The sequence below is a fragment of the Falco biarmicus genome, chromosome 7, assembly GCF_023638135.1.
Source record: "Falco biarmicus isolate bFalBia1 chromosome 7, bFalBia1.pri, whole genome shotgun sequence".
In the NCBI taxonomy this organism is placed as follows: domain Eukaryota; kingdom Metazoa; phylum Chordata; class Aves; order Falconiformes; family Falconidae; genus Falco; species Falco biarmicus.
In genome coordinates, this window is record NC_079294.1 from 21,108,274 (window position 1) to 21,130,509 (window position 22,236).

Consider the following 22,236-nt stretch of genomic DNA (forward strand, 5'->3'; position numbering starts at 1 on the left):
GGAGGCGGCCGAGGAGGAGGAGGAGGAGGAGGAAGATGCTTTCTGGGGAGGGGGCGGCGGGAGGGGACGAGGGACGGGGAGCATTCGCTTTACCTGAGACCAGCCACTGGCCTCCATTGTTGGAGAATTCAATGGCATTGACACAGCCGAAGTGGCCCAGGAGGTCCTTCTTGTAGAGGTTCCTGCAGCCCCGCAGGCGTCTCCGCTGGAAGTCGTGGGTGAGCAGGGGGTCCCCCTCCAAGCCCCGCTGGGACAGGAACCCCACCACCGACCGCATGCTGCCCCCCCGGCCGCCTCTCCTCTTCATGCTGCCGCCTGCGCCGCTCCCCGCCGCTCCTTCCCCCGCCGCCGCCTCCCCTCCCCCGCTTCCCCCCTTGTTATGGTTATGATGATTTTTCTTTAGCCAGCCATGGCAGAGAGGTGTTAGACACTCCGCCGCTTCCTGATCCCGCTGGCTCCTCCCCGCTCCCCTCAGCAGCTGATCCTCAGCTGCAGCCCGCGCCTCCCGGCCCGGCTCTAGTGTGGCGCCACCGCCGCTTTCTAACTCGCTCCTGAACGGTGCGGGGGGACGGGTAAACTGGCCGCTCCGAGGACCGGCGGGCGGGCGGGCTGACGGTGCCCGCCGCCGCTGCTGGCGGCCGCGCCGCGCTGCCTGAGGCCGGCCCGGCCCGGCCCGCCTGAGGGGCTCGCTGCCGCCCGCCGCCGGCTGCGAGGTGGCGACGGCCGGCCGGGCAGGTGGTGCCGCGGCCGGGAGCCGTCCCCGATGGAGGTGAAGGGCCCTGCCGGGAGCCGCCGCCGGCCCGCCCTGGGCTGCCCCGCCGGGCCCGCCCGGCCGCCGCGGGGAGGGTGAGGGGAAAAAGTCCCCCAAGTTCGTGTGGTTTGCAGCGGAGTTTGTCCGCCTTAAGTGCTGAGTGATTTCTGCGGGATTTCCAAAAATTATGTCTGTAGAGTTTTGTTGGGTTTTTTTCTCTTTAAGATAGTTTTTATGGCACTCTCTGAGGTTTTATTGCTTGCTCTCTCCTGCTCCTACCTGAGCAACACTGAAAGTAGGAGGGTTGCCCCTTCTCAGTTAAGCGGACCTCTCCTGCGGCCCCAAAAGACTGTTGGAAATGCAGAAGAATTTTCTTCTTACCCTTCAGTATCAACAAAACCCCAAAAAGCAGTTGGCTGGACAGGTGAAACTGATCTGCTTGGTCCTTCACCGTTTTACAACACCCTAACCTATGTGTTGGTGGGGAAAAAGATCTTCTGTCTTTCACAGGACCCTGTCCCTCACGTGTAACACCTGGCGCCACGTAAGACAACCGGAGCGTTGTCCGAGGGGAGCACCTCTGTAGCACGGCCTGCAGTCCTGCCTTGCGCTGTCCGACCACATCCCCCCCGCACACGAGGTGAGCCGTCCTGCGCCTGCAGCTCGGAACTTCCAGGTCTGTATTTCCCCACAGACACAGGTGAACTGCTGGCAGTGCCTAGGGCACCTACCGTTTTCAGAAGGTGAGGAATTAGCCTGACAGTCCTGGCCACCTTTGTGTGTAACTGCACCTGCCAGGCTCCAGGCTTTAAAAGAAACAAACAAAAAACCCTTTCTGACATAAACTGTGGTATCACAACATCACTGAGTACTGGTAGACTGTTGCCATGTTCCACTCACAGCGTTTCAATAGAAATTGAAATTATTTCATTATAGCAAGTCAGTTAAGTACTTTGGGATTCTTCTTGGTTAAGGTTATAGAAAGAATGTGAAATCCTATAAACCATGCTTTTTGGTTGACAACACTATAGCCTTACTTTTAACATATAACAAAAGAAAATGGCAAACTTTTCAGAAAAAAAGAAGTAAGAAAATTTATAAAAAGCATAGAACATTTCTTACGTGTCAACTTTTTATATATATAAAAAACCTATATATGATATCAATAGGTATAAATATCAGTACTTAATTACAGGTATAATAATAATTTGAGAGGAATATCCGGACACGTTTTGTTAACTGTTTTCTGTTAGAATGATAATTAATAATTTTAATATTGAAGTGAAAACGAACAGTTAGTTGCTTCTGCATCTGAGCTGTATGAAGATTTTGTTTTTCTAGTTACAGTTGTTGATAGCCAGCTATTGCTATGTAACATGTCTAGGAGGCATTGGTATAGAGAGGCAAAGACCCTGTCTGTCATGATTTGTGTTTATAACTTTAGCTTCAGCCACAGGTGAGTTGCAGTGGTATAAAATAATATTTTATATCTCTTTTGCTTGCATGCCATGAAATTCTGCACCATTAAAATTATATCAGAAACTGTTGCTCATTTCTGAATCCTTAACATAGGTGTCATTACATTTTTCTACCTATAGATTCTAAACTGACTCCACTAGTTTGTATTCCTTTCTCTCCTCATAATTTTCATACAGATCACATCACCATATGATTTGAGAGCCTTCCAGAAATACATTATGGAATCATGGAATTGTAGAATGGTTTGGGTTGGAAGGAACCTTAAAGACCATTTAGTTCCACCCCCCCCTGCCATGGGCAGGGACACCTTCCACTAGACAACCTGGCCTTGAACGCTGCAGCTGTTGCTTTTGTCATATGTGGTTCGTTTTTTCCTCTTTCCTAAAGTATTGTTCAGGTTGGATATCTTTCATTTCTGTATTGAGATAAATAGGTGTAGAAGCCTTCCGTTTGAAATGTGACAGAATAAAATCTCTGGTGCTTTTTCCCCATCTTCTGGATCTGGTCTCTAGGAAAGCTGTGTACTTACTGGACAAATAAAATAATATTATTCCCTAAACCTCCAGTGCTAGATTTTCAGGAAAGATTGAACTGAAGGGTTTTTAATCACATTTATAAGCAGTCAGAAGGTTTCATGTTGTCAGAATTTGAAAGAAAAATAATAAAGACTGCCAATTGCTAAATGCCGTATTATCTCATATGACCATATAGGTTAAAAAAAAAAGCATTGGTAAGCATTCTTTTTGCTTTCCTTTGTTTGAATTAATTTTGAATATAACACTTAAGGAAATTATCATGACCTATACTCTTAACATCTTCCTTTGAAAATAACATGTTGCTGTGTTAGTAATGCCAGAGTGCTGTAATCTCTTCAAAACACATACACTGTTAGCCTGAGTCATGCTGAAGTAGCGTCAATGAAGCATCGTTTTCTACTTTAATAGGAACTTTCCACAGCTTGGAATGGAAGTATGGACGGTACTTTGTCAAACAGATTTGACTTTGTCAAGTTACTCTTCTGTTGGACATGTTATCTCATGGATGCTGTACTGAGACTCTTTGAATTTCACAGACCAAACTGGATTGAGCCTGGCCAGACTCAATGGGCAGAGTAACTCAGGGTGTGTTTATGCACTGCTTGAGCAGCTTAATTCTGTAGGATGTTTATAGTCTCCTCCATGCCTCAAAAGCAGGATGAAATAAAGCACAAAAAATGTTTTGATTGGAATTTCAACAAGTGGGCAATAGAGAGGAGGAGTCGACTATAAAGGAAATGGGAGATAACAGGGTGGTGACTTTCTGTAGATGCTTTTGGAAATGAAGATGAGTAAATAATGTTTGATGCAATACAGAAGAAGGAACTAGCAGAATGCTTCAGAAAAGAGATGTGGTCAGGGTAATGGTCTACATAAACAATCTTGGGTTGCGGTTTCAGTGTTGCTAATTCCAGGGCTGTGCATGGCCCAGTCTCCCAGCAGTACTAAATTGATTTGGATCAGGTATGACCATGGTGTCACATTGCTCTCACATTAGCTTCTGCCCATGCTGCAGAGTTTTTGTTCAGCTTCTGGAAGGACTGACAATACCTGATCTGGTTTTAATATCTGCTGGTACAAAATTATCCCTTCAGTGTTTTTTCTGAACAAATTTGAATTGGCAGAATTGGTTAAATTGCATTAGTGGTTTCCATTTGATGGCTGTGGTGTATTTGATTATTAATAGGAGGCCTGCAGTCAGCTTTATTGTTGGATTTACAGCATTTACAGCAGTTGATGGCTGTTGTGTTATGAGCTGTGCTGGTTAATGCGGAAGGGAGAGGTATTGGGCCAGCCTAGGTATGGAAGCAAGAGACCTAAACAAGGGTCTTAGTTGCATGGATGGATCAAAGGACTTTGTCTTAGAGATGCCATCTAGAAGAAGTCTAAAATTTAGATGTACCCTTGGTGCTAGGATCTACAAAGAGGTTTCAGTCAGAGCTAAGTTGACGTACAAGCGTGAGTGACAGGTAGACTCGTGATGTTATCTACAGATATGCACAAAGATAATAGGAGGACTTTCAGAGAAGAGGAAGAACCATGTTCTACCTCTACTGAGGTTTATCTTCCTGCTAGTCATCCAAAGAAAGGAGAAAAAAGGCTATGATTTGAGTTTAGATAGAGGGAGATAGCTCTGGGAAGAGGAGCAGGTCTGTAAATCATCTGCAGAGAGATCTTAGTTGTATTTGTATTTCAGATGAGATAAATCAGAGATAATGTGGGAGGATAAAAGGAGAAGACCAAGGATACAGTCCTCTGAGAGTCTGTCAAAGAGCACTTGGAAGGAGGGCTTAAAGAGGTAAAAATCTTAAGTGAAGCATGGTTGATTGTATCAGGTCAGGTTTAAATAATTTTTTTTTGAGCTCTGTTGAACCTTTGAATGGCTTTGGTTAACCCAGAGTGGAAATGAAGTCTTGACACTGGTAGTTAGATGTCTGTGGAGTGAGTTGGGGATGGGGGTTGCAGAGAGGTCATAGTTATTAGGAAAGTGGGGCTGAGTCAAGGCTTTTATTCTTATGTTTGTTTATACATTTTTTTTATTATTTTTGAGGGGAAATAGAAACAAAAGGAGGGCAAACCAAGAAGACTATGGCATATTTTAGCCAAACAATTTTTTAAAAATAATTTTGCTTGTGGAATTTACTCTGTATAGTGGAAGTTAGATGGCTTCTGGGCTTTCTCCTTTTACTTACTAATCTCATGAACCAGAAAGGTGGGAAGAATAAGCATTGATCTCTCAAACATCTCCCCTTGGGGCTGTTCAGCTAAAGGTGTAGCTTTAACATGCTGCTGAACCAATCTAATGACTTATGGCCACTGAAAGTGGCTTTGTTTTTCATGGCTAAGTGTTCTGTTCCTTTCTTTGTAGTGATGCTGCTGCTCACTGGACCTGCATGTCTGCTGTTCTACTGAGTTCCTTTGGCTCCTGAAAGTGTCCCAATGAATGCCAAAATCAGTACAGGCTAGTCAGGAGCACCCAGCCAAGAGTGCAGTTTTGCGAGGTGGGGTATGTCACCTTCTTAGTAGCCATGAACTGTGAGGCCAACTTAGTGTGTCTTCTGGAGCTGAACCACTGGGGTAAGTTAAGCAGCTCTTCAAGAAATGGAATTGTGAAATTCCTCTCTATTACTACATGAGCAATGAAAGTTGGCAAGTAATGAAGAAATATGTTGATGATGATCAATGTTAATACAGCTCATCCTCATGGGATCAATCTGGCAGCTCGCACCTCTGAGAGTTTTTTCAGATTCTTTGTAAAACCTGCAAACTGGCAGATCCCTGCAGTGCATTACTGCTGATTCATTCTTTGGCTGAGGATGTAGTTTCACTGAGATCTGGCTTTATGGTGGGCTGATTCAAGGAGTTAAACCAGAAGAAAACTGCATTTTTTGCTGTGCTAGCTTTCTGCTTGCCTAATTCCTTGAATCAAACTGGCACCAGTGTTTGTAGAAGAATGCCTACAGGTAGAAGGGGGAAGCAGAACTGCCTTTTCAACAGGACCTAAACCTTCTGTCCACCCCATTGCAGCGTGAAGCTCCACCTTTAGGATGTGGCTTCACAGTTGATTGAAACTGATCTCATTCTGACTTTTTGATGAAAGAAGCGGTCCTACTGCCTCCCCGGTACCAGCCCTGTTAAAACAAACCCTGCTCAGAATGACTTGTTTGAATATGCAGTCATGGGGTTACTAGCATGGATACAAGGGAGATAAATCACATTAGGAGTTGAAATGTGAGTTTGGTTTTCTTCTGTAGCTTGGGATGGGGCCCCGAATAGAGTGTTGTTAATGAGCTAGTGGGGACTACACACAGCTCTCTGCTCATTGTCTGCTAACAGCAATTTAAATCTTCACTGGAGCCTCTTTCCTTTGATATTCTGCGATCACTGATTTTTCTTTGAACACTGAGTCATTTAGCCTAGTCTTCTCCCTGTCAAAGGATGAGCTAATGTGATTATAATAATAATCTTTTTTCCTGTGATCAGCAGAACAAGTGAAGCCTGGTTTCCTGTGGACTTGTCCTGATGTGGCACTGCTGTGTGGATTCTTATATGTATATTGAGCAGTGTCTGCACATGCTTGCCATTTTATCAGTGACAGCTTTATGAGGATGTTTCATCGATTTGGCTTTGCATTTCACAGAAGTTACCTTTGTACAAATTTAGACGGAATTGGGCAATGGCTTAAACATGCTCTTTTGGCAAGGAAAGGGGGGAAGAAAGGGGACCCACAGGCAGAAATACCAACAGACACTGTAATTGCATAAGCCTTTTTTCCTTAGGAAATCAGGCTAAAAATGAGTCTTTTGACAGAGACCTCTGCAGAGATCTCTGATCGGGCTACAAAGACAGAAAGAAAGAAGTAAACCTTACTGTTTACCATGTAAAGGCTTCCAGTTACCTGCTGCAACAGATTTCTCATAAGTAAGGCTAAGACAGCAGTTGGTGTTTATTCACTTGGTTACCTTCTCATCTTCAGCAATGTCCCCATCCGTCTTTGGGAACTTGTTTTTTTGCCAGAGTGCACTCATGCATCAGTTGCTTTCATTTATTTTTAATTTAACCTTTATACTTGAATAAATGGCTATGTAGGTAGTAAGACAAGCTGTTAGAGAGACTTGTTGTTTACAGGACTGTTTATGTCGGTGATGCCATGAAAAATAAAGGCTTCAAATACAGCCAAGGATACGATCCTGTTACTGTAGAAAAGTTAGACTTGGGGGTTCCATTATGTAGCATCTTCTCTGTGAGACTTTCACCATGTAATAAATTCTGGGGTATTTTATTGTGTTCCTCTTTTGTAACTTTACATTTAAGCTGCTATTACCTCAAAACTAAACTAAACAATTTGTAAAAGGAAAAACTGGCCTGTTTTAAGATTTCTGGATGGATGCCAGTTTATTACAAATGGGTCCAGCCACAAACAAACTTTGTGGTCGCTATTCTGAGCTCATCTTGAGCTCGGGTAAGAGTTCTCTTAGGAATGTTTTGCCTGCCTTGTAACAGGGCGGCTGGATCCTGGAGCCCAGCCATGTCAGCTTCTTTGGTCTCCTTCCAGTTAGTTGGGCCTTGAAATGTCTGTTATGTCCCCAGATGTTAACTTTTTTCCTTGCATTAGTTTACAGCTGGATCATTTCCCTGATTATCTGACGCTGTCATTACAGAAGTGCTGGAGCAAGGGAGCAGGGAGTGAGCAGTTGATCAGGTTGAACAGGAAGTGTGGGACTACCCTTCCCAGTGGCCATCCAGGTTTATGCTAGATTACAATGACTATGTAGAACAAAGCATTATACATTGGGGCGTGGGGGGTGGTGAAGGGAAGAGGGAGGGAGAGGAGGAGGGACAACTTGTCCATCTGACTGGGAACTCAGTTACAGCCAAACCCCTCCAGCTCTTTTTTCCTGAGTATGCACGTGATGCACTTTTTTCCTGAGCATGAGTCATGTGATGTGTTTTGGAGCAGTGCTGGCTCCTGTTTTGTGACCTCCTTTTCAGCTGGTCAGCTCTGCCTGGCACATCGGATCATAGGGGATGGATGGAGAAGCTGTGCCCGGGTTGTGTCTGTAGGGGAGGTGCAGACCTTCCCTGTAGAGGGGAATGAACCAGAGACAAGATGTGTGAGTTACTGCAGTGGGTGATTGCAGTGCTTTGTAACCCCCAGTGGATGAATATAAAAATGGATAAAAATGTCTTCGCTGTAGAGCAAGATCAAGGGTCTTTGCAGAAAGATGACTTATACTGCTGTAACTCCCAGGTATAAAGCATTTGTACGTCCAAAATACAGACACAAGTTAATGGAAAACAAAACTTTCCTGATGTGACCCCACCACCAGTAAGATTTGACATGATCGTACCATCCTGTCTTAGACCAGGTCCTTGGACCAAGCAGCTGCTCGAGTTTTAATGGCCTGGTAGAGAAGAGGGGCCTTACTTGCTCAGAGGAGTGGTCTTCTGGCAACCAGCTGTGCTCCCTGTTTGCTATCAATTGGTGCCTAACTCATTCCTGAGTTACAAAAAAAATGGGAGGTCGGGGGGTGGGTGGAAAAAGCAAGCATTTACCTGCAGACAGAAAAAATACTGCTTCTGTATAGTTTTTCCCTGATGACAGCCATTAGCTGCTTTGTTGCACCCCTTGGACAATCTGTCTGCTAAGTGCTGAGTCTCTCCCAGGGAGATCTTCCTAGCCTGATGATTACAAGATGGCAAAGTTAAAATGACATTTGACACTGACTGTCAAATTGTCAAAGCGATTTAAAGCAACACTTCCCATGGTTTCAGTGTCTCCTTCAAACAGATGCAGCTACCTGGGATTCTAACAGCACAAAAAATGGGAAATATGGGGAGAAATCGGGTGTGCAGATCTCTTTAACTTGCAATGGAAATAGGGCTGCAAACTTGTTTGCTTTTTGACAATCTTTGTCTCAAGACTTGGGGTGATGACCCCCGGCATGGCAGCTGGCTGTGTACTCATCCGTGCGTTGTGGCATCACGGTTCTCACATCCATACTTTTCCCACGGACCCGAGCTTTGTCATAATTATTCCTGTTAAACTCTTTAACCCTTTTCACTTGATTTTTCCCTCTGTTTTCTTCCAGTTTGCTACTTTGGAGGTAGCTACGCTTTGTTTGTCATTTTCCGGGATGCCTTTGTTCGTTACCCTCCCTTGCCCCTGTTCCCCGGCTCCCGCCGCGTTCCCCAGTGCCGAGGGCCGCCGCCGGTCCCCGCTCTGCCCGTCCGCCTGCCGCGGCTTCCCGGGGCGGGGCGGCTGCTCCCAGCCCGGTGCTGCCGGCGGGCCGGGCCCCCCCCCCCCCGCCCCGCCAGCAGCGGGCCTCTCCCCCCGCCCCGGATATCTTCTGAACAGAGCTCGCTTTCCAGTGTCCGTACCAACATTTGACATCACGGTATTATTTGTGAGGCGGCACCCGCTGGCTGAAGGCCCGTTCAGGGACTCGGACGCGGCCACCGTAACCCCGCCGGCTCCGCCCGTCTCCGGGCCGCCGCCCCGAGCACCGTGCCGGGGCCCCGGCCGCGTCCTGCCGGCCCGGGAGCGACCAAGCAGCCACACAGGCGCTCCGCGGGCGCGACCGGCGGCCCCGAGCGGCACAGGCGGCAGCACACGCCTCCCGTCGAGGATGCAGCGCGGGGCCCCGGCGGGGCCCTCTGCCGCAGGCCGGGCCGGACCCACAGCCGCCGCGCCCCCGCCTCAGCCGCCGGCTGCCGTACAACATGGCGGCACCCACCGCCCGCTCGCACCGCCGGGAAAGAGGAAGCGTCCGCCACTCTAAGCCTCCCGGTGTGCGCGGCGACTACCCTACGGGGGGTTCCAGCCGCCGGAGACGGCCGTTCTGCGGAGACGCAGGTAGCGGGCGGGCAGGTGGGTGCCCCGGCGGGGCGCCTGTAGGCCGAGCGGCGGCGCGGCGAGGCCCGGGGGGGGGAAGCGGGGAGGCTGCTGGGCGCATCCCGGCGCGGGCCAGGACGGCAGGTGCCCCGGCTGCGCAGGCCGGAGTGGTCGGCGGCCTCCCCGGCCGGGCCCTCGGCTCTTCCCGCCTGCGCGCTCCCCGCGGGGCCGGCACCCGGGCCTCTTCCCGGTGAAGGCCCGAGCACGCCGACAACGGGCAGCGCCTGCCCCCTGCCGCTAAGGGGAGCCGCGGCCCGGAGGAGCGCTCGTTGCTCCCTGCGGGGGCGCCAGCGGCGGCCCGGCCCGACCCCGGCCTGTCCCCCGCGGCCCGCACGCCTCCCCCACGGCGGGCGGGCTGGGCCTGCTCGGGCCGGCGGGCGGCCCCGCACTGCGGCGGGGCAGGGGCCGATGTGTCCGGTCGTAGCCTCCTGCCGGGCCGGGGCGGGGGATCCCACACGCGGGCTGCCTGAGACCGCAGCCTGCACCGGCATCCCGGCTCCCGGAGGGCGACGGCTGCTGGATGGAGGAGAGGCCGCAGCGCCCTCCGGGCTCTCGGTTTTCTCGCTCACTTCAAAAGTGGGAGTGTTAACGGTGACCGCACAAGCGCCCAGGCCGGAGGCCGTGCCCATACTCTCAGTGCTGTTAACGGTTGCGCAGGGCTGTAGTAGCACCGATGCTACAGCTTCTGCTTGTGCCGAAAAGCCATAAGAGCAGACCTTAAAAAATAACGCGGTGGGCTGGGGAGGTGGGGGTAAGGGTTGATTTCAGTTTACTGGAGGGGGACCCGAGCTTTGGTATGATAGAGGGAAAGCTATGTTACAAGTAGATGCTGTTTCTTTGGGGCTTTTCAATGCCTGAAGAGCCATTTGACCATAGTACAGATGTGAATGTAATGGGCAATGCCTATTACTTACTAATGCATGAACAGACATGCTTGTTCTGCGGTAATTTTGTCTTGGCCTTGTTTAGGTTGACCTGGCTCCAAACTGAGATAAAAGATGTTGATAATAGCCCTGACTAGCTTATTTTTGGAATATCAGAGTTTGTGTAAGCGTCTGCTTGCACCAGTATAAATCGGTGGATTCCCCTTAACATTTTTGGTGATGTGATCGACAGCAGCATTCTGTCTCCTCTTACTGCCCAGTCCACCACCGCAGCAGTCTGTCCCCCGACCCCCAATCTATCAAAGTGGGACCCAGTCCTTTTTCTGTCAGGATGGCGAGTTGTGTGGCTAGAACCTTGTTATGATACCAGTGGGTGTATTTAATGCCTCTAAATATGTTTCATTAAGTTGTCTTTAATTTCCACCTCTCTCATTTTTCTTTGCAGGCCATGATAAAATCCTACAATGATGTTTTGAATGGGTGAAGTGAAGAGGGGAAAAGGGGAATAAAAAAAATGCCCAAGCAAACTGCAGTGACGATTACTTTGGCGACCCTGCTGGGTGTTGCAGTAGGGGGCCTGGTTTTATGGAAAGCAACCCAGCGTCGGAAAGGAAAAGCATGCTGTAGTAGTCAGCAAGAGGAAGCAGTTGTAAACTCGGGAGATGAGAAACTGATTAAGGCAGAGGATAAGGAGGTGCTTTCCTTATTCAGATCTCCCACTTTCTCCTGGCTAGAGAGGACCCTTGGTGCAGACATAGTGATAGTTTCAGAGCAGGAGGAGTGGGATTGTGTTGAACCTTTGCTGAAGAAGGAGCTGGAGAAGTGGCCAGTGCTCGGAATGGATTGTGAATGGGTGAGTGATCAAGAAGCACATCTCCTTTGGATTGCAAATTGCAATCGAAAATCATTGAGGGTGGAATGATTCCTTTGCTTAAATGGATACAGCAGGACTGACTCTTGAAACTGCCTGTGTGATTATCTGTCACACAGCAGTGAAGTGGCTGCTAGTTTTGATTGTTCTCACGTTTAAGTGTGCTGACTTAAGTTTTGCATTCACTAGTTATATTTGTTTACTGAACTGTGATAAATCGTTGATACTAAATATAGTGGTAACTGTGTGGCTTATTATAGCATTATGTGTTTTGTATAATTTCTGTTTAAATGTGATTTACTGGAAGTAGTTTAGGTTTACACGGTTTTAAATCCAGCTACGTATGTCAGAAACCATTGCTTGAGAATAATAAATCCAAAAAGGAGGATAATACTGATCTGTAGATGTAACTCACTGGGACTAACAGAAAGCAAAGTTCCTCATCCACTTGTGTGGACATTTGCCTGTGTGAACTCTCAAAACAGGCTTTGCGTCATTTGTAGAGCCTAGCTTTGCCATTATATTGGGTGAAAAAGTATTTACCCTGCAGTCGATAGTATAATCCACAGTTAAACAGTGTGTTTGCCATAAACATTTATGTAGTGGGTGGCTTTGTGCTGATGTGGATTAAGAAATGGTGTCTGATTTCTTCCACCAGATAGCTATGAGGGGGAAAAGTGAAAGGGGGAAAGTTTCTCCTGTAGGAGTGTGGCAAGAAGTAGCTTGGGGACAATAGTACTGTACAACAGATCACATAATTTGCAGTAAAATGTGAGAGACATGTAACAATACTTGATTGCATAAACTGAGAGGTATTTCCTGTCTTCAGTGGCCTCTTGCGGTTTGTTCCAGCTCCAGTGTTGCTAATAGTACTGCAACTCAGACTCTAATTTTTGTCTTTATTTCAGGTGTCTGTGGAGGGAAAAGCAAATCCTGTATCCCTCCTGCAGATGGCTTCCTCCAGTGGCCTCTGCGTTCTTGTTCGGTTGCCCAGACTGGTTGCCAGTGGACAGACTATCCCGAGGACCCTGTTGGACATCATGGCAGATAGTGCTGTGTTGAAAGTTGGGGTAGGATGCTGGGAAGATGCTTGCAAGTTACTTAATGATTATGGTCTTCCAGTCAAAGGGAGCATGGATCTCCGGTATTTAGCCATGAAACAGCGGTGAGTTTCTAAAGACAGAGGCAGCTCTATTTAAGGCATCATTTAAGTTGGAAATGTTTTAAAAGTAATTGGTGTATGCTGAATGGTGCCAGGCAGGTAGGTCTGGAGTTCTCGTGATGGTTTTAGAGGATGGGCATTGACAGCCGCAGCCCAAGAACATGTCATGCTTCTATTTTGTGGTCTTAATGGAAATGAAATCTTAATGAAGATTTTATATGCTAATTGTGTCTGTTAGTCTTCTCATGCAACACCCTTATGGATTTTTATCTGAGTACCATGATTCGGCCTTTAAGAAGTCCAGGCACAGTGATGTTATACAGTGAGAGTGATCACTGTATCAACAGATGTTTGAATATACTGCGTAGAAGTATGGGGTAAACGTACCAGGGGCATATAAGTGGAACTGCTGAATTACAGGATTTCTTGAAAAATTACTAAATAAACCAGCTCTGATTTTCTCTTTTAATAACAATGCTTCCATTGAAAGGTTACAGTTATGATACTGTTTACTCATCCTTCATTCTTTCTAAAATAAATAATTTTACTTACGAATATTCTTCATGTACAGTGTATATATGCCTTATGTACAGTGTGTGTATGCCTGGGTGTGTTGTTAGTGATGTGGAGCATGGGTTTGCTGACCTGATGGTGCGTTTTTAGCACTGAGGATGGACTTGTCTCTGGTGGCCAGGATTCCTGGGTAATTTCTGGCTCTCATGCTCCTCGTGAATCCCTGGAGGCAGGCTGTCCATCACTGTGTGTTAGACCTCTTCAGTTCAGAGCCAAACACTTCAGCCTTAAGTGTTACTAACTCCCAGCCTTTTCTGTTTTGCATATCGCAGACACTAGATAATTACTAAATCTAGAAACAACATTTTAGTGGAGGGGAGGGAGAGGGCCTGTAAAGCTGACAGGCAGCTGTGTGCTGTTTGAGTGGGAGTCATGCGTCGTGTGCATTGTGTTCTGGCAGGTTGAGGGTGTATGAGGCCATCTGAATTTGCATGGGTGATAGCTTCATTTTTAATATGTTTGTTTCACTTTCTTTGTTAAAATGAAGGAAGGATCTACTTCACAACTGCCTTAGCCTTAAGTCTTTAGCTGAAAAAGTCCTGAACTATCCGCTTGACAAGTCTCCTCGTGTACGTTGCAGCAACTGGGAGGCAGAACAACTAACACAAGATCAGGTGTGTCTTCAACTTAGTATTTTGGGAGGAAAAGCAACCTTCTTCATAGAGAAGAAGCATTACAAAAGGGAGATCTGAGCCTTCTTCAAGTTCTGCCTCAAAACTTTATGTGTGACTGTGATCTGAAGTTAATTTCAGGCTCTGTGCCTGCGTTTCCCTCCTTTTCTGTGAAGATAATTTTCTGCTGTTCTCCCTGGATTCTTGACCCTTGTTTTCCTTTAGTCCTGAAAGGTCTAGAAGGCAAAATCCATTAAGGAAGTGTTTGTGCACCCAAAACCTCACCTTTTGTATTATTTTCTTTTCTCCAATCTATAGCAGTCAGTGCAATATTAGAGAGCCACCTTGGAAACCTTGTTCACCATCTTTAGACCTTTATGGTTTTCCCCATTACACTCTTTACCATCATGCTGCACATGTCTACAAAATCAGTGACCAGTAGAGGGGGTGACAGGATAAATAACCTCGCTGAATATTTGTGGGCAGTGTGTTAAAAGGGAGCTGTTCATTGTTTGGAGAAGACTTGGTGGGGCAGAAGGGTGTTTAAGGCCTGGTTGACCTGAATTTTTTTTCAGTCCCTTGCAGTTCCTGGGGGGCATCCATGAGTATTTCAAGTCTGACTGACCTTTTATGTAGAGGGTGGTGATGTTATGCAAGTGTCACTCAACTGCCAGAACTTTACGTGAATCTCAAAAGGAAATAAATCCAGCTCTGGCTTTACTGTACCAAGTGTTAAAGACTGCTGATGTTTGGGATGATGTTTGCTGTTTGTCAGCATCTTGATGTCTGTGTTTTTCTGCAGGTTCTCTATGCTGCTAGGGATGCCCAAGTCTCACTGGCTCTGTTTTTCCATTTGCTGGGATTTGCCACCCTCCCTGCTATATCTGATGGTGAAAACTCTGTTGCTGCTTGGGAAAAAGCACTGGCTAAATGCCGGGCCTTTGTGGATATCCCATTTAGAGGAAGAAGGATTGGTAGCACAGGAGAGGAGAAGAGTGGAGAGGGACGCTCTCCTCAGAAAACAAAGACTCGGAAATCATCGGTGAATGGCCAGCCCTCTGGCTGTCAGCAAGTGAAAGATCCTCGGAGGCAAAAGAGAAAGCCTCTGGGTGTGGGATATTCTGCACGGTAAGTCTGTGAGCACATTTTGCTCTTTGCACCCCAGATGCAAAATCTTGAATGATGCCTCATATGCTGTTCATCAAACAAAGTGGATAACATGAGCTGGGAAAGGAAACACAGGACCTAACAGTCACGGGAGCCAGATCCTGTTTCTGTTTACCTCATTACCTCTAGGTGGTATTGAAAGAGAGGCAGCACTTGGATCTGTACTAGGTCATGAGCAGATTAAGGGGTCATCTTCAGCTTTTGCCTTTGATTCTCCTCTGGAGGAACTAGCTGGAGGGCAGAGTCCCTGCAGGAGGCAGCTGGCTGTCTGGGTTGCATTTACAGCCCAAACAGCTGTGCCCTGTCTCCTCCAGGGAAAAGGTGGCAAGTGCTTGTCCTTTCAGCAGGGTCTGCCTCATGCACTGCTGTTTGTACTGTGCTGGCCCCGGTCACTGTGGCCACAGAGGTGTCAGGGTGCTGAGCAGAGCTGAAAGGTAAGGTTAGGAGGGGTAAGACACATTATGTGAGGTGTGAGAGGCCACAGAAGGAACAGTCTGTGGCAGCATCAAAATGCTGCATTTCGGTGTTGGCCAGGGAGAGAGAGGAGGGACTGGTACTACTTTTGGCCTCACAGAGGCAGCTATTGCTGGATTCAGGTCATTTTGTGGAGCAAATCCTAAATTCTTATGGCCTTCTGCTAATGGGAGTTCAGTTGTTTTTAAATTCAGACAAATTGGAGAAGTCTCTTCAAGCTCAGTGGAAGATGTGGAGATCTAGTATGTTTGGTTTTGTTCGGATACAATCTAATAAGATTTATCACTGGATGTAAGAACTAAAATTGTCTGTAATTACAATTTGGAAAGAAAACCGGACATTTTAGTGTGTGTTTTCTCCTTTTCAAGTTGATTGGATTAGCAACAGAGATGTTCTAATGTAGTCAATAATACTGATTTCATTAGCAGTCATTAACAGTATTGTGTTGTACACAGCAAGTCCCTCCAGATTTATTTATTAGTTGGAGCCTGTGTCATACAAAACAGAAGGACTGCACCTCATGGGAGGATTAGAAGTTGAACAAAATTGAATTCCAAGCTAAACTGAGATCTCCTCATGTTTGTTTATTTACTGTTTTTAACCGTGCTTGACTTCGTGATAGATCACTAGTTTTTACAATATCTCCAGCAGTGTGGCTCTGGTCTGTAACAAGACTGGATGTGATTTCAAAAGTAATTTTCCACTCTTCCTTTCTATAAGACTGTTCAGTTTTAATGTTTATTCATTTAGAGTTGGGAAGTACTCAGCTTATCTTGGTGATTGGGCTGAACTGCTGATGTTCAGTGGAAGGAGACCTTCTATATCATTATTGTTTTGTTGGGTTTTTCCCCCCCATGGACCTCAGAAGAAGTCCTTTTGTCAGATTATGCAGCCTGTGAATCAACCTTTTTAGCTGGTAGAGCTCTGCAGAGTACTTACACGATCTCACTGGAGAGAAGAAAGAAAACTTTTCCACAGTGTATTGTGACGTGTCTGTATCCCTGGCCGGTTCTTCCCAGATGCTCCCAGAGCCTAGCCTGATCTGCTTTTCAGTTTAAAGGAGGTTGGCAGGGTAATGAAATGTTTGCTGCAGAACAGAGTCCTTCCGAACACTGCTACAAAACACCAGAGACTGGTCTCATACAGGACTTTTCGCCACTGGCAGGGTTACGTGCCTGTGTTTCAGAAGGCCTCGGCTCAACTTTGTTGCTCCCCTGGACTCGTGTGTTTGGGCTCCTAGTGCTGCAAGAGCCTTTTTGAACCATTTATCTTGGATGAATGAAGTAATTGCCGTTCACGCTAAGTTTTAGAAAAGTCATCTTAATAAAACATTAAAGTACGGGCTTAGGCAGCTGGTCCTTGAAACTGCCTTGCCTTTAAGTTGGCTCTTTTAGCATACTCTTAGCTCATTGTCCTTCTTGACTTCAGTAGTCTTTTGTTTTCTAATGTAACTTTTTTTTGAAAATGCTGTTGTCATTGATGGCATCTCTTGAAAACTGGGATTCAGCATTACAATTCTGTTGGCAGGGGGCGATACCTTACAGTCAGTTGGTAAACCCCAGGTAAGTTTTTGGACGTTCTGCTCCCCTTAGCAGCAGGCTGTGCAGTGTGCTTAGAAGCCTTAAGTGTGTGTTTAGAGGCACTGCTGTGTTTTGGAGGAGACTGCATGAACTGCAGTGTGGAACACATGCCTATAGAGAGCTCTGGTTTTTTGGCATACTGTTACGGTTGCTGTAACGCTGCCCTTGTTTCATAGAAAGTCTCCACTGTATGACAACTGCTTCCTGCATGCACCAGATGGACAGCCCCTGTGCACTTGTGATCGCAAGAAGGCTCAGTGGTATCTGGACAAGGGGATTGGAGGTGAGCATACCAGTTGTTTGTTGGTATTTGAAATACAGCTCTTTTTTTTTTTTTTTTTTGTGTGGCTTGTTTCTTAGATAACTGGGCATGATTTTTTTTGTATTCTTTCTGATTGGAGATATTTTTGGGGATTCACTAGGATGACTCCTGTGTTTTAGCACAGTTATTTTAGCTTTCAAATACAAATTTGCCTTGAATATTCTCTATTTGCCTTTACCCTTTCAGAGCTAGTTAGCACAGACCCATTTGTGGTGAAACTGCGGTTTGAGCCTTCAGGACGTCCTGAGTCTCAAGTTGATTATTATCTGACAGTCAAAGAGAACCTGTGTGTTGTATGTGGCAAGCGAGAATCCTATATCCGGTGAGTTGTTTGGTGGGTAGGAGATAAACGCATCTTTTAAAACAGGACTGAGGTCTGCATCTAGTTGGCATCCATAAGTTTGGTTCATGGCCATGAACATTGCGCTTGTTCACATTCTGGATGGGCTATCACTGTTTGAATGCTCTGTAGTTTTACGTGTCTGTTTAAGTTTGACGCTGAACAGGCCAGTCTTTCCTTTCCTTGCAGAGGCAGGAGGTGTTGGTCCTTGGAGAGAACAAAGCGTATGGAACATGTATTTGCGTAGTTGGCGTGACAGGGGGCAGCCAACGCATGCTGTTCTGATGGCATCCCGTTCTGATATAGCTGTACTGTTCCTTCCACTACTTAATCCTTATGTTTTTGAAAGGTTTCAGTGAGCCTGAAGCCCATGAGGTCACAAAGGGTGAGATTTTTGCCTTTGCTACTGTTTCTCATAGCGCGTTGCTTTATTTTTTATGGGTTTTTTACAGTATGAATCACAATAAATCACAAATAATTGCAAATAAAGAGAAGTTGCAGAACCTATTGCTGCCCTGAGGGTCCTGACTCTGGTGACCTTTTTTTTCCTGGACTTTTAGTATTAGTTGACCCTTTGTAGACCAGGAAGAGGAGGAACTGAGGAGCAGCAGCTCCAGGCAAATGTAATGAGCTGGCTGCTTTGTCTTCCTAGGAAGAACATTGTTCCTCACGAATACCGAAGACACTTCCCCATCCAGATGAAGGACCACAATTCCCATGATGTGCTCCTGCTCTGCACATCCTGCCATGCCATCTCCAATTACTATGACAACCATCTCAAGCAGCAGCTGGCTGAGGAGTTTGGTGCCCCCATCGGCTCGGAAGAAGGCGTGCGTTTGCTGGAGGACCCTCTGCGCAGGCAAGTGCGCTCGGGGGCCCGAGCACTGCTGAATGCAGACAGCCTGCCTAACCCTCGAAGGGCAGAGCTTCTGCAAAGCATCAAGGACTTCTTTAACACAGAGACAGTCACCCCCGAGATGCTCCAGGAAGCAGCTGGTCTGGAAACCAGGTATAACAAGCCCATCAATAGATGTAGCATTTTAGTTATTTATGTTGGCACGTAAGTTCAACAAAAAGTTGTCTACATGCAGTACCTTGGGTAAATATTACTGCAGCAAAAGAAAAGAAAATCCAGCAGGATTTGCAGAGTTGAGGATCACATATGCTGAATCCCCCCACCCCCCAAAGCTTTTTAATGAAAATAAGACAAAACTTGTTGCTGGTCTTGGGCTATTGATGCATCTTCCCTAAAATAATGGTGTCAAGTTAAGGATTGTATGAATTTGAGGCTACTAGTAGTTGATCTGCACAGGAGAAATGAGCCCCTAAAACCTTAAATGAATCACTTGTATAAGCCTAGAGAGTCTGGTTTTATGGTGCTTTGATACATTTAATTAGAAAGCAAGAATAAGAAGAATTGTTTGTGGTGTATCCTAAGGCTCTAAGCAGACAAACACACTGCATTTCTTACTGTGTTTTTGTTTTTGTTTACCCACTTCACTGTTGGGTTGAGGGGAGGTCTGTGAACTGTAGCTCTTGTTTATCCCCTTTCCCTTTCTTTTCCAGTCATCTCCTTCTGTTCTTGATCTCCATCTTCCCCTCCACTATTTTATACTTATTTTGAAGGACAGATCAGGGAAGATGACTGAAAGACAATCGTATCAGAAGTCTCCTCTCCTCCTCTTTCTCAAAGCCTCCACAGATATCTTTCCTTAATGAGTATCTGGTCTCTGTCTGCATGAAGTCAGTATTTTTTCCTTGTTATGCTCACTGTTGTTTGTAATATGCCAATGTTATAAGTAGGAACCTATCCAGGTAGGGAATTCAGTGGCAGGATCAGGGCTCTGGGATGTCATACAGTTCTTGCCTTGAGAAATTTGCGATCTGTCTCCTGAGGAGCTTGTAATGGACCTTGAGAGCTCTGTTTAGTATTGCTATAAAAGAACACTTTCTCAGTTCAAAGAAACTTCCTAGTGTAACTGTTCCAGAAAGCAGTCTGGCATCGAAGCAGAGCTTAAAACTGTCCCTCTTGGTTTGTTTACCACGTATCTGTAATGAAACTCTGCAGCTGAAAGTATCTTCAGCGTCTTGCTGTTCATTGGAGACAGGTCTAGAGGCTGACAGTGGGCTTATGTGAAAACAAACTCTGCTTGTGTCCTGGCAGGATCTGCAATGAGAGCTACATGCCACATGGACTGAAGGTGGTGCAGTGTTTTGCTAAAGGAGGCCTGCGCTCCCTCATGCAGTTGGAGAGACGCTGGCGGCAGCATTTCTTGGACAGCATGCAGCCCAAGCACCTCCCAGAGCAATGGTCAGTGGACCATAACCACATGAAGCTGATCCGAAAGTATGGGGAGGATCTTCAGATTGAGCTGTCGTGAAACTACCTTCCTGGACTCTAGACAGTGTCTAATGGACATATGTAACTGAAGGCGGAAGGACTGTTTTTATTTCTATGTTTCCACTAAAATCTGGGCCTGGGTTTGCAAACAGGCATCAGTAGATTTGACATTTATAGAGTTAAATCCATTGACTTGAATTTTCAGGTGGTTTGGAATTTTTGATCCTATTTTGTCAGTGACTAGTTCAGTGCAAGAGTGATATGCTGAGGGAACCTGTCTTCTCAAAGTGACTATGGAGTTATTTTCTCCCCCCCAGGATGTCTGAGGCCTCCAGACTGTCTCTCTTACTACAGAGCACAATAAATGAATATTTCCAGGTTTTCTGATATAAAGGATAGCCAGGGGTGTAGAAATATCTGCACCCTTGGCTATACTTTGAGAACCTCCTGATAAAAGTCTGTCTTTGCTTTCAGTGTAGTTGTACGCATATGAGTTGTTCTCAGAGAAGACTCCCTGCCAGGGAGAGATTCCTTGTTTGGAAGTGGCAAAGAAACCTTATATTTTTTTGCAGATTCTGAGCTGTATCAGCATTGCAGACAGGTCTCAGTGAGTTTCCTGGTGGCGGGTGCCTGATGAGAAGTAACACTCTGACTCTGGCCGTATGGAAGCACCCATGTCGGTCAAGTCTTTTCTGAAAGAGCTTCCAGCAACACACAGTCTGTTGAGGGGAGGAAAAAAAAAAAAAAGTTCTTTCCCGATTCCACTTGTCTATTATGAATAGCTCTTGATGGGTACCTTTTCATATCAGACTGAAATGAGGTCAAGTGTCTTAAAAGCGATGAGAGGAGACAAATTTAATTTACAGACCAACATCTTTTAAGAGGTCACACCAGGTGTGGCAGAAAACTGAAAAATCCGATATTCTGTTCCTGGATTTGACATGTGTCGTGGCAAGCAGGTCATACTCTCTCCATGCCTGTTTCCCTGTCTCTAAAATGGGACTAATAATGCTTAACTATCTCACAAGGGTGTTGTGAGGCTTAATTAAATAACGTTTTTCTAAAATGCTTTGAAAATATAAACCAGTGTGTGCTAATTATTACTGTTGTTTTTTAAAATGTGTTGTTGTCTGACTTTCTTAAATATTCGTGGTTTTTGCCTGTTGCTAGACTTTAGTTAAATATAACTTTTTAAAAATATATACCCCTTTCTGTGAAATCACTTTTGATGAATTTGATTGCACGAGGTGAGTGTGCTTCTCCTGAATGATGAAGCTGTGCTCAACTTTTATAGGTCTCTGTAAAGAAGTTTCAGTGAAACCCTCACTGTACTTAACACGACTGCATATAGCACAGTTGACCCATATTTTGTTATAACATTTGGGCAGAATCCTGGACCTGCTGTGATCATGGCTCAAACTCTCCTTTATCAGATAATTCATGAAATTCCACAGTCCAGGGGTGAAAAACCTGTTTGTAGCAGAGACTGAGATAAGTGGAAGTCGCAGAGAAATGGTATGTTAATACCATCCCAGAGGAGCTGCAGTAGCAGCCTAAGCACAAGGAATCAAAGATTCATGATAAATACTACTTATCACAGAGCTGCAAATAAGACCATTTTCATTCTAAGGGCAATTTTATTCCTTTCCTGTACCACTGACAGGTCTTGACAAAAACTGATCTAGCCAAATATGTTCTGTTTCTATGCTCATTCACACAGCTGTTTATAATCTCAGCAAGAACCTCCTGTCCACAGCAGCAGCTTGGATGTAACTATTTCTCTCCAAAGCATTTTGTGCATGTGTTGAGATAGTGCTGTCTCCTGTGTTTAGTGCATCTGTTCAGGGTGGTGAGAGCTCCTTGCATGGCTCAGAAACTCCTTTTCAACTATCAGGAATACAGCATGTTCATCTCACTTCTTTGTTCTGCTTTGGGTTTTCTCCATTTGTTCTGATAGAGGAACTCCTGATAAAGCTGTCCTTGTTTAATGGAACCAATGGGCTGACCACAGGGCTGCTGTCTTTTATGTTTGTTGAGACAAGAAAATGATGTTGAGACAAGATTTGGACTACAAGCCCTCTAAATTTAAGGAGTCAGTGTTATCATTGAAGAATTTTGTAGGGTTGTTGTCCAAATCGGTTGTTCAGAAATAGAAATTTGCAAGGAAAACTTCCTTCATAAGTACTTTTTTAACTAAGATTCTTTGCTTTCAAGATATTCTTAAGTTGCATCATTTTAAGTTGACCTGAA

General features: G+C 45.8%; 2 protein-coding genes and 1 long non-coding RNA gene across 14 annotated transcripts in view; 1 reads left to right on the forward strand and 2 right to left on the reverse strand.

The window, feature by feature from the left end:
• The window catches only part of DCAF5 (DDB1 and CUL4 associated factor 5), a 77,438-nt gene extending 76,999 nt beyond the window's left edge, over positions 1-439 (reverse strand). Inside the window, exon 1 of the mRNA XM_056344828.1 lies at positions 94-439. Coding sequence (XP_056200803.1) covers positions 94-307 — 214 coding nt within the window. The 5' untranslated portion in view covers positions 308-439. The remainder of the gene's footprint in view (positions 1-93) is intronic.
• On the forward strand, positions 84-21,208 carry EXD2 (exonuclease 3'-5' domain containing 2). 12 transcript variants are annotated; one of them, XM_056344833.1, is made up of 12 exons: positions 1,034-1,175; positions 1,262-3,351; positions 4,463-4,564; positions 5,135-5,343; positions 10,991-11,398; positions 12,325-12,581; positions 13,639-13,765; positions 14,565-14,890; positions 17,160-17,266; positions 17,492-17,627; positions 18,298-18,654; positions 19,810-21,208. In XM_056344833.1, exons 5-12 carry the CDS (start codon positions 11,060-11,062, stop codon positions 20,024-20,026), a joined length of 1,866 nt encoding a protein of 621 aa, XP_056200808.1. In that variant the 5' UTR covers positions 1,034-1,175; positions 1,262-3,351; positions 4,463-4,564; positions 5,135-5,343; positions 10,991-11,059; the 3' UTR covers positions 20,027-21,208. The 12 variants fall into 12 exon arrangements, with proteins under 12 accessions (XP_056200807.1, XP_056200808.1, XP_056200810.1 ...); XM_056344835.1 differs by having other exon boundaries at positions 1,262-1,427; positions 3,175-4,564; XM_056344838.1 differs by having other exon boundaries at positions 1,262-1,391; positions 3,175-4,564.
• LOC130152030 (uncharacterized) lies at positions 6,505-9,280 on the reverse strand. Its single transcript, XR_008822859.1, has 3 exons — positions 9,148-9,280; positions 8,323-8,448; positions 6,505-7,848 (listed from the first exon to the last, which is right to left on the reverse strand). It is a non-coding gene; the product is annotated as an uncharacterized LOC130152030 (long non-coding RNA).
• Positions 21,209-22,236: the final 1,028 nt, after the last annotated feature.

Bases quoted from the DNA above. Each gene is read 5' to 3' on its own strand.
- EXD2 (XM_056344832.1), top strand. From the start codon at position 11,060: ATGCCCAAGCAAACTGCAGTGACGATTACTTTGGCGACCCTGCTGGGT. The intron at 11,399-12,324 runs GTGAGTGATCAA...TCTTTATTTCAG, and splicing joins TCGGAATGGATTGTGAATGG to GTGTCTGTGGAGGGAAAAGC. The intron at 12,582-13,638 runs GTGAGTTTCTAA...GTTAAAATGAAG, and splicing joins TATTTAGCCATGAAACAGCG to GAAGGATCTACTTCACAACT.